Source organism: Trachypithecus francoisi, unplaced genomic scaffold, assembly GCF_009764315.1.
Source record: "Trachypithecus francoisi isolate TF-2019V2 unplaced genomic scaffold, Tfra_2.0 Lachesis_group5, whole genome shotgun sequence".
NCBI classification, from domain to species: domain Eukaryota; kingdom Metazoa; phylum Chordata; class Mammalia; order Primates; family Cercopithecidae; genus Trachypithecus; species Trachypithecus francoisi.
In genome coordinates, this window is record NW_022681470.1 from 37,031,392 (window position 1) to 37,049,382 (window position 17,991).

Here is a 17,991-nt window from a genome sequence, read left to right on the forward strand (position 1 = left end):
TTTAATCACAAAATAGCAGGAGGACCAATATCTGAAGATTCAAAAAAACCCAAGTAAAATACAGGCATATAAGGGTTTTAGTATGCTGCCACACAAAGCCCATTTAGAATGAACTAGTAAGGACGTACAGTAGTAGAATACTGGCCTCTAGTTAACCTGCGATTGGATCTGACCCAGTTTTAATCGGAAGAAGTCAGGATTTACAACCTGCTTAAGGATGGAGTTTGACAACTGCTATAATCAGAAGAGCTGTCAACACAAGGACAGCTGTCAAGCCCAACCATAATTCATAAAAAATAATAGCTAAGTCCCCAAAGACATCCCCAACACTGTCTGCACTCTCTGGATTTAACGATACTTATAGTTTTATGAAAGTTCCAAGAGTAGGTTAAGAGTCCTGAAATAAAATAAAATCAACAAATACTAACTCACTGCCCACTAAATAAAAAGCGTTAAATAATATTAAGTGATTAAATGAATAACAAATATGCCCAGCAGATTCTCTGGCATATAATAGGTGCTTAATAAATGGTTATTATTATTATTATTATTACATGCAAGACTGTTTTGACTACCTTAAAAACTGGCAAGAATCCAGTGACCTAGTGAAAAATTATAAATTAAAAATAACCCACTCCTATAAGTGATTATGAATTAAACTTAAAATAGTAATTTTTATTAAACATTCCTGAACTGTCAGAATATTTTAATTTTATATATTTGTAATGCCAGAACTTTTAGGGATATTTAGTATTTTATTATCTTGATTTTAACATATATGGCATTTGTTTTGTTCTTTCCATGATGATTAAAATAACCTGAGAGAAACAGAAGTTCTAGATGAATTTTAGGCAAGATTTCCGAATCAGGGATGATTTTTATTAATGTATAAACTCTTAGTGAACAGAAATAAAAAGATAAAAGTACACAGATAGACAGAAATATTGATATACATTTACTCCCAAATACAGTCTTGAAAATTAGCCTTGAATCACTGACCAAGGTAACAATAAGAAAAGATTTTCTTTTTTTTTTTTTTTTTTTTTTTTTTTGAGACGGAGTCTCGCTCTGTCGCCCAGGCTGGAGTGCAGTGGCCGGATCTCAGCAGCTCACTGCAAGCTCCGCCTCCCGGGTTTACGCCATTCTCTCGCCTCAGCCTCCCGAGTAGCTGGGACTACAGGCGCTCGCCACCTCGCCCGGCTAATTTTTTGTATATTTTAGTAGAGACGGGGTTTCACCATGTTAGCCAGGATGGTCTCGATCTCCTGACCTCGTGATCCGCCCGTCTCGGCCTCCCAAAGTGCTGGGATTACAGGCTTGAGCCACCGCGCCCGGCCAGAAAAGATTTTCTTTAATTTCATTTGTATAAAAGATTATCTTCCACAAAATAATGTCTTCCTTAAAAAGACAGCAGGACTGTAATTATTTATGGAACTGTGAAAAGAGGTCTGGATGTAGAATCAGAAGACCTGTACAAGTGTCTTGGCTCTGCTAACTACAGTTTGGATTACCATGTCAAGGTAACATCTCTGAACTGCAGTTTTTCATCTAAAAATGGGGGAAGGCAGTACCTAGCTCAAACATTTGTAGAAAAGGCTAAATGAGACTTTACACAGAAACAATAACATCTGCCTAGGTTTAGACTTTCTTGGTGTCTGTATACTTTTTAAAGAGTATAAAATGTACACAGAAGAGTACCAAAATCATATACAGTTGAGCCTTGAACAACATGGGGGTTAGGCGTGCCAACTCCACATGAATTAGAAAAGCCACATATAACTGCTGACTCTCCAAAAACGTAACTACTAATATTCTATAGCTGAACTAGAAGCCTTACCAGTAACAGAAACTGTCAATTAACACATATTTTGTATGTTATATGTCTTCTTAACAATATAATAAGCCATAGAAAAGAAAATGTTATTAGGAAAATCATAAAATACATGTATAGTACCTGTACTGTATTTATTGATGCTGTATGTTTATGTTGCCTGTTTCCAAGATGAATCATCTGTCTGAAATGGTGGCAACTGCGGTGGCAGAACTCAAGTTATGGTACATATCAAGCAACTTAACTTTTTCTTGTAATGTCATACTTCCCTTCTCGGGAACACTTTCAACATCACTAGTGGCATTTTGTATAGGCCCCCTTGTGTTATTCAAGGTTTATGGTAGTGTACTAACACAGAAAAATACATAAGAACTGCAAGATCACTTTTTTACTGTGATACACAATTTACTGGAGAGACAAAGTGCTCACGTAGAGATGACCAGCATCATCTGGCACTTTAAGCACAGACTGGCAACACTTGAGCTCACTGTAATAGCAACAGGAGGTATACACAAAATTATTACAGTAGAACAGTATGTACTACAGTTAATTTTATGCAGTTATGATTTAATATTGCATCTTTAGATTCATTTACATTTGTCTCAACTTTGAATGGTGCCATGAATGGTCTGTGTTTATGTGTGTAAGTTTTGATAAATTTTAACTTTTCATAATATATTTGTGTATATTTTATGATGGTAAATGAAATAGACTAGTATCTACATATATTTTATGCATTCATCACGTAAGTAACTTTTCCTTAATTTTTTTGGTATTTCTAGGATGCAAAATTGAGTTTTTTTCAAGTTGTCACAAATCTCTGAAATATTTTCCAATATATTTATATTAAAAAAAAAAACCCTGCATATAAGTGGATCCGCACAGTTCACACCTATGTTGTTCAAGGATCAACTGTATATAAACTTTTTTAAGGAAATTTATCCACGTAACTAGCACATATCAACAATCCGATCATTATTAGACTCTCAGAAGCACCCCTGCCCTGTTAACCCTTTCTAGTTGCCTGTTACCTGCTTACTTCATCCAAGGTAATCATTATCCCCTTTACTAATGCTAGAGATAAGATTTTCCCATTTGTGACCTTTATATAAATGGAAACCATACCGTATGTACTGTTTTGTGTCTGGCATCTCAGCTCAATAGCATGCAGTAAGATTCATTTCTGTTATTGCGTGTAGATGTAGCTCATTCTCATTGCTGTACAGTATTCCACCAAATGAATATCACAGATGATTACTAACCAGAGCTCATAATTCCTGAATCTGAAGATCCTAATGTTTAAATCAATTCTAGGAATTATTAGTAAATATATCGTCAAATATTAATTTTTCCCAATCTCTCCTTCTGGAACTCCTATTAAAAATACTGAACTTGGCTGTTATCCAAAAGACAAGCAATCACAAATGCTGGTGAGGATGTGGAGAAAAGGGAGCCCTTGTACACTATTGGTGGGAATGTACATTAGTACAATCACTATGGAGAACAGTTTGGAGCTTCCTCAAAAAACTGAAAATAGAGCTACTATATGATCCAGCAATTCCAATCCTGGGTATGTACCCAAAAGAAAGGAAATCAGCATATCAAAGAGATATCTGCACTGCCACGTTTGTTGCAGCACTATTTACGATAGCCAAGATTTGGAAGCAACCTAAGTGTCCATCAACAGATGAATGGATAAAGAAAATGTGGTATATATGCACAATGGAGAACATTCAGCCATAAAAAAGAGTGAGATTCTGTCATCTGCAACAACATGGATGAACTGAAGGTCATTATGTTAAGTGAAATAAGCCAGGCAGAGAAGGGCAAACTTCACATATTCTCACTTATTTGTGGGTGCTAAAAATAAAAATGGAAGCTACGAAGATAGAGAGTAGAGGGATGGTTACGAGAGGCTGGGAAGGGTTGTAGGGACATGGGGGTGGAAATGGGGATGGTTAATGGGTACAAAAAAAATTTTTTTTTTTTTTTTTTGAGACGGAGTCTCGCTCTGTCGCCCAGGCTGGAGTGTAGTGGCTGGATCCTGGCTCACTGCAAGCTCCGTGTCCCGGGTTCACACCATTCTCCTGCCTCAGCCTCCCGAGTAGCTGGGACTACAGGCGCCCGCCACCTCGCCCGGCTAGTTTTTTGTATTTTTTAGTAGAGACGGGGTTTTACCATGTTAGCCAGGATGGTCTCGATCTCCTGACCTTGTGATCCGCCCGTCTCGGCCTCCCAAAGTGCTGGGATTACAGGCTTGAGCCACCGTGCCCGGCCCAAAAAAAATTTTTACAAAGAAAAAGACCCAGTATTTGACAGCACAACAGGATGACTACAGTCAATAATAATTTAACTGTATACTTCAAAATAACTAAAAGATTGTTTGTAACACAAAGGATAAATGCTTGAGGGAATAGATACTCCATTTATCATGATGTGATTATTACACATTGGATCCCTGTATCAAAGTATCTCATGTACTCCATAAATATGTATCTACTACGTACCCACAAAAATTAAAAATAAAAAAATTAGGCTAGGTACAGTGGCTCATGCCTGTAATGTCAGCACTTTGGGAGGTCAAGGCAGGCTGATCATTTGAGGCCGGGAGTTTGAGACCAGCCTGTTCAACATGGTGAAACCCTGTCTCTACTAAAAACACAAAAACTAGCTGGGTGTGGTGGCGCATGCCTGTAGTCCCAGCTACTCTGGAGGGTGAGGCAGGAGAATCACTTGAACCCGGGAGGCGGAGGGGGCAGTGAGTCGAGATCACACCACTGCACTCCAGCCTGGGTGACAGAGCTAGACTCTGTCTCAAAAAACAAATTAAGATAAATAAATGCTGAACTTTCTTGTTCCACTCTTAATGTCTCTTTACATTTATAATTTCTTTACCTTTCTGTGCTGCCTTTTTGGCAATTTCTTTAGACAAATCTTTTCACCAATTTTTTTTTTTAACTTGTGTCAATTCTTCACTTTAACCTATCCATTGTAAAATTTGTTTTTTTTTTTGTTTTTGTTTTTTTTTAAATTTACATAGTTCTATTTGGTTCTCTTTCAAATCTGCCTGTTCTTTTTTGGAATGTCTTGTTCTTGTGTTTTTGATTCCTTCATTTTATACAGACTTATTCTGATCATTTTTATCCAACTTTTACTGAAGTTTCTCAAAGTCTATTACTATAGTTTACTGTGTCTGCTGACATTCACTCAAGTGTATTTTGTAATTTTGGATTGTGAACTTATTATCAGTGGGGCTTCATTCTGGAGGAACTTTGTACTGTATAGGTTGAAGATGTGTTTCTCAAGAGAAGTTTAGCATTCGCCAGCCCGGTACACTTATGTTAATTTCTTGACTTGAGGATTCCTGAAATAATCAGAATATAAATGTGAACCCCAAACTTATAGGGCTTTTGTTTCCACCCAAATGCTAGTCTGAAGCAGAGAAGCTTCTCTGTCTTCTTTTTTACCAATAGGCCAACTTGTTCTAATCTCTACCTCTTTGCCTCCTCTTTTAAATCAAGGATATATATAGCCTTTTGAAGGTCCTGGCTCATGTGCAGGATCTCAGTTTTGAGTCCTGATTACTTCTAGTTCAAGAGGCCTTATTTCCAGGTTGCATTGGCATTGAAATCCAAGCCCAGAGTTCTCCCAGATATAGTGTTTGCTCACCCATTTACCGCTATAGATACTGGGTTCTTTATTGGGTGGGAAGTAAAGGAATCTGGGGACATCTCTTATCTTAAAAAGAATGTTTGATGTATTTTATCCAGCAAATAGTAGGCATTCACATATTTGTTGAATGAATGAAATATAATTAAGAAGGTGTATCATATTCATAGTACTAATAGAACCTATGATACTTAAATTTAAAATAATTTAATTTTTGAACAGATGATATATGCATATAGGTCCAATACAGAAGTTATAAAAGGGCTTACAGAAAAAGGTTTTCATCTTATTCTTGTATTCTAGCCCCACAGCTCCTCTTCCCCAAGGCAATTAACATTATTAGCTTTTTATGTATCTTCCCAGAGATATATATTTACTAGCAAGTATGTATAGATATATTCATGGCAGCACACTATATACACTGTGCTAAACCTTAATCTTTTTGTTCAACAATATATGTTATGAGATTTTTCTGCACCAGTACATAAAGAAAATGGAGGTTATTTGAACCCAGTCAGAAATGCCTTTTGAAAAATCCCTACCCTGTTGCTGTCTATAAATGCATTTTAAATACATCAAACTTAAATGGACACATTCCTACATCCATAAAGGCATTCACTCCTAATGGTTAACTAGGGATGACAGAGTGACTCATCTAAATTCTCAAGGGCACATTCAATCTGGTTTAGCTGTTGCTACAGTTTCTGGAAGGGAGAAATAAAAGGAAAACACAGCACATGCCACAGAGAAGGCACTGAAAAACATCTGAATGAGGGAACGAAAGAAGGAATAAGGGGATGGAAATAAGAGCTGATTCAGCAGGGCATGTGGGTGCATTGGCAATGGTTGTTTTTATAAACAGAGCAGTGAACTCTAGACTGTAGGGCAAATATTTTAGAGTAAAAGAAGGCTGGCCTCTCGAAGCAAGGCATCAGGAAAAATGAGTAGCCTTGAATTTTGTGCTAAAGACCTCACAACGAGTGTGTGAAGAGTTTATTTTCCCTCTTTTTTGACTCTCCGGTTATTTGACTTAAGCCTGGTTATTCCAGATTGCAATCATAGCTGTGGGGATGGCTGAGAAAAATGTCTTCTAGGTGGAAAATTAGGGTTTAGAACAGCTCTTGATAATACAAGAGGAGTCCTATGACAGAAATACTAAATAAATACGTTTGAGGAGTAAGTGATGTGAATGCTGTGGAAGGAGGTATGGGAAAGCATTAATTTTTGTCTTTTCCTAGTAAATACAGACACACAGGTTTCAATTTCCAGTTCCCTTAGGCAAGCTTGTTAATCTCTTTGATTTTAGGTTGCCTCATTTATAAAAAACAGTAACTACTACATATGCTTTGGGAGGCTGACATAGGAAAATTGGTGGAGGCCAAGGGTTTGAGACCAGCCTGAGCTAGATCCTGTCTCAACAAAAATAAAATAACTTAGCCAGGTGTGGTGGTGCGTGCCTGTAGTCCCAGCTGCTTGGGAGGCTGAGGTGGGAGGATAGCTCAAGCACAGGAGTTCAAGGCTGCAGTGAGCCATGATTGTGCCATTACACTCTAGCCTGGGTGACAAGAGTGAGACACTGACTCACAAACAAACAAACAAACCCTACTACAGGGCTATTTATAGACAGGAGCTTACAGATTAAATAGTTTATTATTTTACTATTTTATATGCTCATTTTAATGGTTCTTTCAAAGGCATTTGATACTATAAAATATGTATTTATATATGCATATATGTATATATGTGCAATTTCAATTAACAAATATTGCAAGCATGGCATGTAGAGGAATAGAGGCTAATAAAACCAGTTGTTGACTACTACAAATATGCTGCAATAAATGTTCTAAATCATGTTTCATTATACACATGTTCAGGAGTTTTTCTCTGGTATATGTCTAGAACTAGAATTACTGGGTTGTAGAGTATGTGTACCTTCAGCTTTACTAAATCTTACTAAACTGATCTCAAAATGGCTGTAACAGTTGACACTTTTATCAGCAATGTATGAGAATTCCTGTTGTTTTATAGCCTAATATTAATACTTGTAGACATTTACATGTTGCCAGTCTGATCAGTATGAAGTTGTATCTAAATGTTTTAATCTGCATTCCCCAATTAATTATTGTTGGGAGACAATTCTTGACCGGTCTCTCACATTTCTGCACGTCTTACGTACAAAGGTACATAAGGTACAAAGGTACATAAGATGTGCAGAAGACATAAGACAGCTTTTGTTCTAGACTAAATTTCAAGCATGTTTGTGTAATGAACAGATTTGACAACAGAGATAGTGTTTCCAGAAGAGAGGGCAGGTTTGTTTACCATCCAGAATAATAAACATAATACCTCCTCCTGAGCAAAGGTTTGCTTACAGCCCATTATAAAAGATTGGAGTTCCCTAAGATCACGATTCCTAAGCCATGACACGGTGAATGCAGTATCTATGTGGACCTCTCTGCGTCGCTTTGGTGGGACTTTGGAGGCAAGAGGAAATGACAAAAACATGAAGCTTATGCTGCTTGCTGTGCCATGGATAATAAAGTCTTTTGTCTCTGATTCAAAAGTTTTGTGCCTTTTGCCAGCAAGCATGAAACAGTCAGGCTAACTTGCTAGCTTGTAAGCAAAATACAATCTCACACGATTCATAGTTCTTTCTTTTTTACTCTTAATTTTTTTTTTTTTGAGATAGGGTCTTATTCTGTCAAGTAGGTTGGAGTGCAGTGGCATAATCATGACTCACTGCAGCCTCCAACTCCTATATTCAAATGATTTTCCTGCCTCAGCCTCCCAAGTAGTTGGGACCATATTTGCCCAGGACAGCCTTAGCAAAACGTAGCTGGAGGCAAGGTGGAAAATGTTTGTCTTGCTTCTCCCAGGAAGAAAGTCCTCTGATTAGGAGCTGGGAGGAGAGGGAGCTCTGTGTTCCTGGCATTGTGGAGTGGGGTCTCCACATCACTGAGCTGGGAAGAGAGAAAGGAGGGAGTGATCTTGGTTCAAATACCACAAAGTTTTTCTTCCTACCAAATTTTTGTAGATTTTCTTGAATAGATGTCTCTTCATTTGCTTTTTGTCCTTAGTACCCAGAAGCTATTAAATGTCTATAGTTCCAAAAATAATTTTTACCAGTTTGACAAGGGAGCTTATCAGTGCAGCTTCTCACATTGTCATGTTGGAAGTCAGTCTCTGCCTTCATTATCATAGCTGTAAAATAACATCTTGATATTTGGAAGAACGAGTCTTTCTTTCTTGCTTTTCTTCAAATTGCCTTAGCTATTCCTGGCTCCTTTATCTTCCATTTGAATTTTAGGGCAAGTTTGTTAAACTCCACAAAGCATCTGCTGGAATTCTTATGAAAATTCTCTGTATTTGTAGTTTGACTTGGCAGAAATGATCTTTATGAAATCAAGTCTTCCCATTCATTAACATGGGTTATTTCTCCTTCTGCTTAGGTCTTTTAAAAATGTCTTTTAAAAATTGTATTTTTTTCTATGAAGGTTTTACATACCTTTTGTTAGGTTGAGTCCTAGGATTTTGTTGCTACTGTAAATAATATTGGAAAAATGTTTAAAAATATTTTTACCTTTTTACACTAATGTTTAAGACTGAACTTAAAAAACTAATGCATTCAGCATCCTTGCTAAATTGCATAGTTTTTATAATTTGTAGAGTTTCTTGGATTTCTATGTAGGTAACTGTATTGCTTGAGAATGATGATGATTGTGTTTTATCCATCTCATGTACCTTTTATTTATTTTGTTCTTCATTTTGTGTTATCTGCAATTCTAATACAGTATTGAAGAGAAACAGTTATGGTACGCATTTTTTCTTGTTTTGGATTTTAAAGAAAATGCTTCACACATTCCATCTTTAATAATAATGCTTGCTCTGGGTTTTTGATAAGTAAATCAGGCCACAGAAGTCTCCTTCTATCCCTAGTTTAAGAGCTTTTATCATAAAAATAATTAACTAACATTTATTGAGTATATGTCAGAGTATGTGTCAGACATTGTTCTAAACACTACACAGATTAACTCATTCTAACAAATCTCTGAGGTTACTATCCCTATTTCATCATGAGTAAACTGAGGTACAGGGTAAGTTAAGTATTTTGTCCAAGGTCAGGGGTAGAACTAGAATTTGAACCCAAAAGTCTGACTTATGAGCAGTCTTAACTACTTTTCTCTACCGCTCTTAAAATGAGTGTTGAACATCCTCAAATGCTTTTTTCTGCATTTCATTTGATCATATGGTTTTTTACCTAATTTGCTGATGTGGAAGGTTATATTAATAGATTTTTTAAATGTTAAGTCATCCTTGAATTCCTGGGATGAACTCAACTTGGTCAGCACATATCTTTCTTTCTTTTAAAAATATATTGATGGATTTCATTTGCTAATATTTTATTTAGGATTTTTGCATCTATGCTCAAAAGTGAGACTGACTCACAATTTTCCTTTCTCCTCCTGGTTTTGGTAAACAGGTTATGCTAGATAAACTCATAAGTGAGTTGAGGCTGGTAGTTGGTGACAGACATTTCAACCTCAATTATTAGGTTGACATATATAGGTAATATAATAGCTAGTCCAATAGGTTAAGACTCCTAGATAGCACAGCGAGGTTTCTCCAGAATCATCCCTCCAGAATGATTTTGCTTTTGTTTCCGCCAAGCATCTCAGAGACACTATCAGCTTGAAATACCTTAGTTGACTTTTTAGCTTGGGATTTTTGAACACTTAAGTGCAAATTTAAAGTCCAAAGCAGCAGACAAAAGTGTCCAGGGTCATCCGAGCCACTTGATACTGAACGGCAGTCTAAGACTGCCAAGACTGACAAGCGTATTCCCTCCCAAAAGGTTGATCCGTAATCTGGTTTAAATACTGATGGCTGTCTTTCATTCAGCCATATTCACACCCAAATAGAATCTTTTTTTTTGGAGACGGGGTCTGTGTTGCTCAGGCTGGCCTCAAACTCCTGGATTTGAGTGATCCTCCTGCCTCAGCCTCCTGAGTAGCGGGAACTACAGACGTGCACCACTGTGCCCAATCTACGCAGAATCTTTAAATTATATTTACTAGGACTTTACATTTTACAAAATACTGTAATATCTTCTATCTCACTAAATTTACCAAGCAGCTCTCTAAAAGCCATATTATTTCCATCTTACAGATTTTTTTCTATTTTACAGATTACTTAAGTTAATCAGTTAGTAGGAGAAATTAGTTAAAAAATCAAATTTCTTTTTCTTCAATTAGATCAAGAAAATATTTCTTGTAGGAGAAATGCTAGATTCTATAGTGACAATGATTAACATCTTTCTTGTCACTCATGAATAGAACTAAGAATGAAATAATGAATTTTCTTTTTTTTTTTTTTTTTTTTTGAGACAGAGTCTGGCTCTGTCGCCCAGGCTGGAGTGCGGTGGCCGGATCTCAGCTCACTGCAAGCTCCGCCTCCCAGGTTCACGCCATTCTCCTGCCTCCGCCTCCCAAGTAGCTGGGACTACAGGCGCCCACCTCGCCGCCCGGCTAGTTTTTTGTATTCTTTAGTAGAGACGGGGTTTCACCGTATTAGCCAGGATGGTCTCGATCTCCTGACCTTGTGATCCGCCCGTCTCGGCCTCCCAAAGTGCTGGGATTACAGGCTTGAGCCACCGCGCCCGGCCGAAATAATGAATTTTCAAAGTGGGGCTGGAGGGGTCTCCATTTCTGTTGCTAGTATAGAAACAATTTATTATAAATGTGACCATAAGAATTTTAATATATCTTCAACTTACTAAGTTATTAATACTTTTTGTTTTGTTTTGTTTTGTTTTTGAGATGGAGTCTCACTCTGTCACCCAGGCTGGACTGTAGTGGTGCGATCTCAGCTCACTGCAACCTCCCCCTCCCAGGTTCAAGCGATTCTCCCACCTCAGCCTCCTGAGTAGCTGGGATTACAGGCGCCCACCACCAGGCCTGGCTAATTTTTGTATTTTTTGTAGAGACAGGGTTTCAGCATGTTGGCCAGGCTGGTCTTGAACTCCCGACCTCAAGTGATCCGCCTGCCTCAGCCTCCCAATGTGCTGGGACTACAGGTGTGAGCCACTGCGTGCAGCCTAATGCATTTTTCAAACAAAAATTTATTGTATCTCTGCTAGCTGCCAGGTACTTATCTAAGCACTACATAGGAATGGACAAAGTTGAAATAAACAAATAGAGAAGATGTTCAAATATGATTACATAATAATTTAGAAATTTCTTACCATAATGTAGAGCTGTTTGGCCTTCATTGTCCTATAAAAGAAACAAATAATACATTTTAGAAGTCTAAGTAATTGCAAAAGTATGAAAGTACATAAACTGCAGCAAATTTATCTGATATGCCAAAATTCCATAGGTTTATCAGACTTTGGAAAAGAAGTCAGTTATCTGAGCTTCACAGTCACTTTTGACCAAGCTCACTATCCTGAAGAATAAAGAATGATAACTTGTGCACTGTAGCAGCTACAATGGAGTAACAGGATAACCAGTTACTCCAGATATCTGCAGGTAATAATCCAAAGGGGAATTCTTAAAGTGAGGTAGTTTGGTTACCTAGTTCATGGCAGAAAAATTGACACTATGTCTCATTCATCTTGGCCAGTATTACGATCTTTTTTTTTCCCTAAGCTTGTCCCTAAATCTATCTAGCGAGTCTGTGATTTACAGTGGATAGCCTTTTATCCCTTTTCAAAGACTCACAAATTCTAGGCTAATAACATTAGGTTTCCTAACCAGATCAAATATCATAAAGTAATGTGATTTCAAAGCATACAAAGTCTCAGAAGTTGTTAAGAAAGCCAAAAGTTGCCATAGAATACTTAGGAAATTCCAACATTTCAGTTAATTATTTTCCTTTAAAACCAAGAAAACTATATATACTCTATATATATATGCTATAATTGTAGCGCAGTTGAGTACTTTTTAGCAAGCCACCTTTTAAATTGAGAGCAGCTAATCACATTACATGAGCAACAAATAATCAAAGTACACAAGTGAAAAGCAGAATTTAGTAATTAACTTCATAAGCACTTTGTAGTATGCATGGCCATCATGTCCCTGGTAATTAAGAATAAATGTGAAACTGTTAATCTGAATAACTTGGAAAGGGTGACATTATGCCAACCAAACTATTCTTGGGTACCCATATCTGCTTTTCCCACTTCCTAACAGCTGAATGTAGGGGTGGAGGTTGGTTCTGGAACTTTTTGGTAATGGGTCTCCCTATTAATCTCCTAGAAAGAAAAGCAAGAAGCTGCCATAGAGAACTTATTTTATGGTTCAGATAGGTAGTAAGAAAAAAGTCATGGCAGGGGGACAACCTTGAGGCAATGTGGTTTGTTTTCCTACTGTGGAATGAAGTTCTGATTGTATTTGGAGGTAAGGTACTTATTACATGGGTGAGAGGAGATATAAAGAAGTAATTTTGGCAGGGAGTCGGGGTAGGGTACACTTGGCTAAGGTGCAACTATGGCTAAGTTTGGGATGTTCAGGAAGCAACATAAAGATAATAAACTCTAAGAAAAGTAAAAGATGGAAAGCAGCATGAAAAAGTCAGAAAGCACAGGAGATCATTTTTGCCTACTTGTTTTCTTGTCTTTTTAGATACAACCTTTATCTTGCTCCCCTTTGACTTGCCCTGCCCTTGAGATTAAGGACAGGTAGGGGAAGAGAGCTAAGGCAGCTATCGTGAATAGTATCTGAGTGATTCTTATACAGGGCAGCCTGACAATGTGAAGTTCTGCTCCAGAGAATGTGGTCTTGATTGGGAAAGCTAAGGGTAATTTTGAAAGAACAGTACTGACCATTATTGGCTTAAGACTCATATCTATATTTGTCAGTTTCCAATGTTAATCAATAAAAGTGTGTGTGTGCGCGTGCACGCACAGACACACATGCAAACACCTGAGGAGTTTATACGTTCACATTTATAGTTTAAATGTGAATGTCCTGCATTAGGAAGCAATTTCAGAAAGAGCTTAATCTACTGCAATTTCAGGATTCTACTTAGGCATCCATCATGCAAGGTTGTATTTTCCACAATTATATATCTTTAGAGAGCATAGTTCTTTTACTATTTGTGCATAACTTTCATGTTTAATCACTGTGTTCATATATACTCAAAGTTCATTTTCTTTCAATTTCTAATTCTTCATCTTCACTATGCAGATGGAAGAAAGCATAATTAATTTCTTTTAATCACATTTACCAGTGAATACTAAATCTATATCTCTACCTCAATTTCTAATTAATTAATTAAAAATAGTTACTGAGCTCCAATTATGTTCCAGTCACTGTTCTAGGCACTGGAAACAACGAGATGAATGAGACAGAGAAGGTCTCTAATGTTATAAATCTTATGTTGTAGTGGCTAGGGAATCAATAAGCAAATAAATATATTTAACACTAGGAAGTGATGAGTACACTGGAAAACAATCAAAACAGAGTAAGAGACTAGACTGATGTGGGGTGCTATTTTAGGTAGAAAGGACAGAGGACCCTATAAGAAGGTATGTTTACACAGAGAACTGGGGAAGATACTAAGGTGGTCATGCAACCCCAAATGGGCAAATCACAGCACTGGTCATCTTCCTTGTCTGAAAGTATGCAAGTTACTCAAGTGAAGCCAATTAGTTTTCTTTCAAAATTTTTCAAAATGGAGCTATAAGATAGAAATGTGTGCACACAGAAGGTTCTTTCCTCTCTGATCAAAAGTAAAGGGTGCAATCCTGTAAATATGTACAATTATTATGTGTCAATTTTTTAAAAGACAGTGTGGTCAAAGAAGCTAGACACGGGACAAATATTGTGTGATTCCATTTATATGAGATACCTAGAGCAGTCAAATTCACAGGAACATGAAATAGAATAGTGGTTACCAGAGGCAGGGAGGAGGGAAGCATGGGGAGTTCTTGTCTAATGGGTACAGAGTTTCAGTTTGGGATGGTGGAAAAGTTCTGGAGATGAATAGTGGTGATAACTGCATAATAATGTGAATGTACTTAATGCCACTTAACAGTACAGGTAAAAATGGTAAAAATGGTAAATTCCACATATATTTTACCACAATAAAAAAGAAAGACAATTAGAAAAGGGTACGAGCCAAAAACTACAAGTTGCAATGTTCTCTATTTTTGGGCAAAAATCAGTCTGCTGTAGAAGGGAATAAGTATTCACAAAGAAAAAAGTAGTGGTGAGACATGGAGAGAGAATGAGGGTCTCTGGTTCTTGTCATTTCAACAATATTTTTTTTGGTTAGGTAAGCCAATAACAGCAAAATACTCCCTAGACAAATATGATCTTTTTGTCACTTGTAAACAAGAGTCCTGACTAACCTAGAATGCAAGGCATTTTATGAACGACACCCTGCTCATCTATCTCCCAATACCTTCTCTACCCAATTTTGTGACTGCCAATTCCTGTAAGAATACTTATCTGGGGCCTGGAGTGGTGGCTCATGCCTGTAATCCTGGCACTTTGGGAGGCCAAGGTGGGCGGATTGCCTGAGCTCAGCAGTTCCAGAGCAGCCTGGGCAACATGGTGAAACCCTGTCTCTACTAAAATACAAAAAATTAGTCAGGCGTGGTGGCATGCGCCGTAGTCCCAGGCACTCGGGAGGCTGAGGCAGAAGAATTACTTGAACTTGGGAGGTGGAGGTTGCAGTGAGTTGAGACAGCGCCACGCACTCCAGTCTGGGTGACAGAGTGAGACTCCATCTCCAAAAAGAAAGAAAGAAAGAAAGAAAGAAAGAAAGAAAAAAGAACAGGAGAGAGAGAGAGAGACAGAAAGAAAGAAAGAAAGAAAGAAAGAAGAGAAAGAAAGAAAGGAAAAAGAAAGAAAAGAAAGAAAGAAAGAGAAAGAAAGAAAGAAAAAGAAAAAGAAAGAAAGAAAGAACGAAAGGAAGGAAGGAAGGAAGGAAGGAAGGAAGGAAGGAAGGAAGAAAGGAAAGAAAGAAAGAAAGAAAGAAAGAATTTACTGGACTCCCATAGCTGTGAATGCTCCTTGCTCTACCTGGAAACTGTCCCTCAACATTTTAAAGATAAAATCTTGCTCTTTTCTCGTGTTTAAAAAATTCCTCTTTGATATATCTGAGCATTTTAAATTGACTTATTTTATGGTCCCTATATTTCTTTTACTTGAGTTCAGGGAGGGGAAGCAGAGTGATGTTTGTTGTGCTGGCTGACACCTACTTATTGCTTCCTATATGCTTTTTGATTCTGTACTATGAGTTTATTTTAAGTGGAGTTTTATCTTTGAAAAAAATCTATGCTGTGCTCCCTAGATTGAGGTTCTGTCCCTCCAGAATGATTTTGCTTTTGTTTCTGTCAAGCACCCCAGATACATTATCAGCTTGAAATCACTTAGTTGATTTCTTAGCTTGGGGATTTTTGAAAACTTAAGAAGTGCAAATTTAAAAAGAGTAAACCCACCTTCACTGCCACCCCTAAGTCCGGACTTGGAGCACAGGCTAAGAGAAACTCTCTATGCCAATTCTCTGTTACTGGGTAGAATTTTTCAGTCTACTCCGAGGGTAGTTGGTATTATTTGAGATCTCTACCCCAGAGATATTGAGACTGCCAAATCCTTTCAGAGCAGCCCAGTGTTGGTTTAAACTTACCACTTTATTTTTAAAGCTTTGTTTATTTAAAAAACTATTTTAAAGCTTCCTATTTTGTTTTTAGCTACGCTTATTTTGGCCCTTGGAAAGTTGAGTTGCTTTTTTTGTAAGCTTGTCTATGCATTCAAAGGGGTGCTTATTATATTTTATTCTGCATTTCTGAGTGTTTTGTGGTGGGAGAATTTTGAGATTATTATTAGTCTGGAATCTTGCAGGAAAATGAAAACCCCCAACCTTTAAGACTCAGTTCACCTTCTTAAGGAAACCTCCCCTGACTTCTCAAGTAGGGTTAGGTGCTCCTCTTTTCTACTACTGTGGTACAACACATACATTCTGTTCTTATCTATCTCTTCCACTGAGACTATAAACTTCTTGTAGGCAAGTACTACGTCTTTCATCCAGTGTCTTACATACACTGTGTGCTCAGTAAGTGTTCATGAAATGAGAGAATGAATACACTACTTTAATTTTTCCTGTTTTTTTTTCTTTAAACTCAAAAATTTTTAATTTTTGTGGGTACACAGTAGGTATATATATTTGTGGGGTACATGAGATGTTGATATAGGCATGCAATGTGTAATAATCACATCATGATATATGGGGTATTCATCCCCTCAAGCATTTATCCTTTGTGTTATAAGCAATCCAATTGTCCTTTTAGTTTGTACTCATTTTAAAATGTACAATTAAATTATTATTGACCAGAGTCACTCTGTTGTGCTATCAAATATTAAGTCTCAGTCATTCTACCTACTTTTCGTACCCATTAACCATCCCCACTTCTCCCCACACCCCCACAACCCTTCCCAGCCTCTAGTGGTCACCATCCTCCCACTGTCTCCATGAGTTCAACTATTTTAATTTTTAGCTCCTACAAATAAATGAGAACATGCAAAATATATCTATCTGTGCCTGGCTTATTTTACTTAACATAATGATCTCCAGGGTTTATCTATGTTGTTGCAAATGATAAGATCTCATTCTTTTTAATGACTGAATAGTACTCCATTGTATGTAAGTACCACATTTTCTTTATCCATTCATTTGCTGATGGACACTTAGGTTGCCTCCAAATCTTAGCTATTGTGAACAGTGCTGCAACAAATATGGGTGTACGTATATGCCTTTAACATACTGATTTCCTTCCTTTGGGGTATATACCCAGTAGTGGGATTGTTGGATCATATGATAGCTCTATTTTTAGTTGTTTGAGAAACCTCCAAACTGTTCTCCATAGTGGTTGTACTAATTTACATTCCTACAACAGTGTATGAGGGGTCCCTTTTTTCCACATCCTCGCCAGTATTTGTTATTGCCTGCCTTTTGGATACAAGCCATTTTCACTGAGGTAAGATGATACATCATTGTAGTTTTGATTTGCATTTCTCTGATGATCAATGATGTTGACCACCTTTTCATATACTTGTTTGCCATTTGTATGTCTTCTTTTGAGAAAGATCTATTCAAATCATTTGCCCATTTTAAAATCTGATTATTAGGACAGGCATGGTGGGTCACACCTGTAATTCTAGCACTTTGGGAGGCTTAGGCAGGTGGATCACCTGAGACCAGGCGTTCAAGAACAGCCTGGCCAACATGATGAAACCCCATCTCTACTAAAAAATATTTAAAAAATTAGCCAGGCGCAGTGTCTCACACCTGTAATCCCAGCTACCTGGGAGGCTGAGGTGGTAGAATTGCTTGAATCCGGGAGGTAGGGGCTGCAGTGAGCTGAGATCAGGCCACTGCACTCCTGTCTGGGTGACAGAGCAAGAGTCTGTCTCAAAAAATAAAAATAAAAAAAAAGCAAAATAAAATAAGACCAGATTAGTTTATTTTTTGTTGTTGTTCCTTCT

At 37.4% G+C, this 17,991-nt stretch overlaps 1 protein-coding gene across 1 annotated transcript in view; it reads right to left on the bottom strand.

Moving 5' to 3' along the window:
• Positions 1-17,991, bottom strand: part of ACBD6 (acyl-CoA binding domain containing 6) — a 213,726-nt gene that overhangs the window by 14,287 nt on the left and 181,448 nt on the right. Inside the window, exon 7 of the mRNA XM_033196388.1 lies at positions 11,742-11,772. Within this exon, the coding sequence (XP_033052279.1) occupies positions 11,742-11,772 (31 nt within the window). The remainder of the gene's footprint in view (positions 1-11,741; positions 11,773-17,991) is intronic.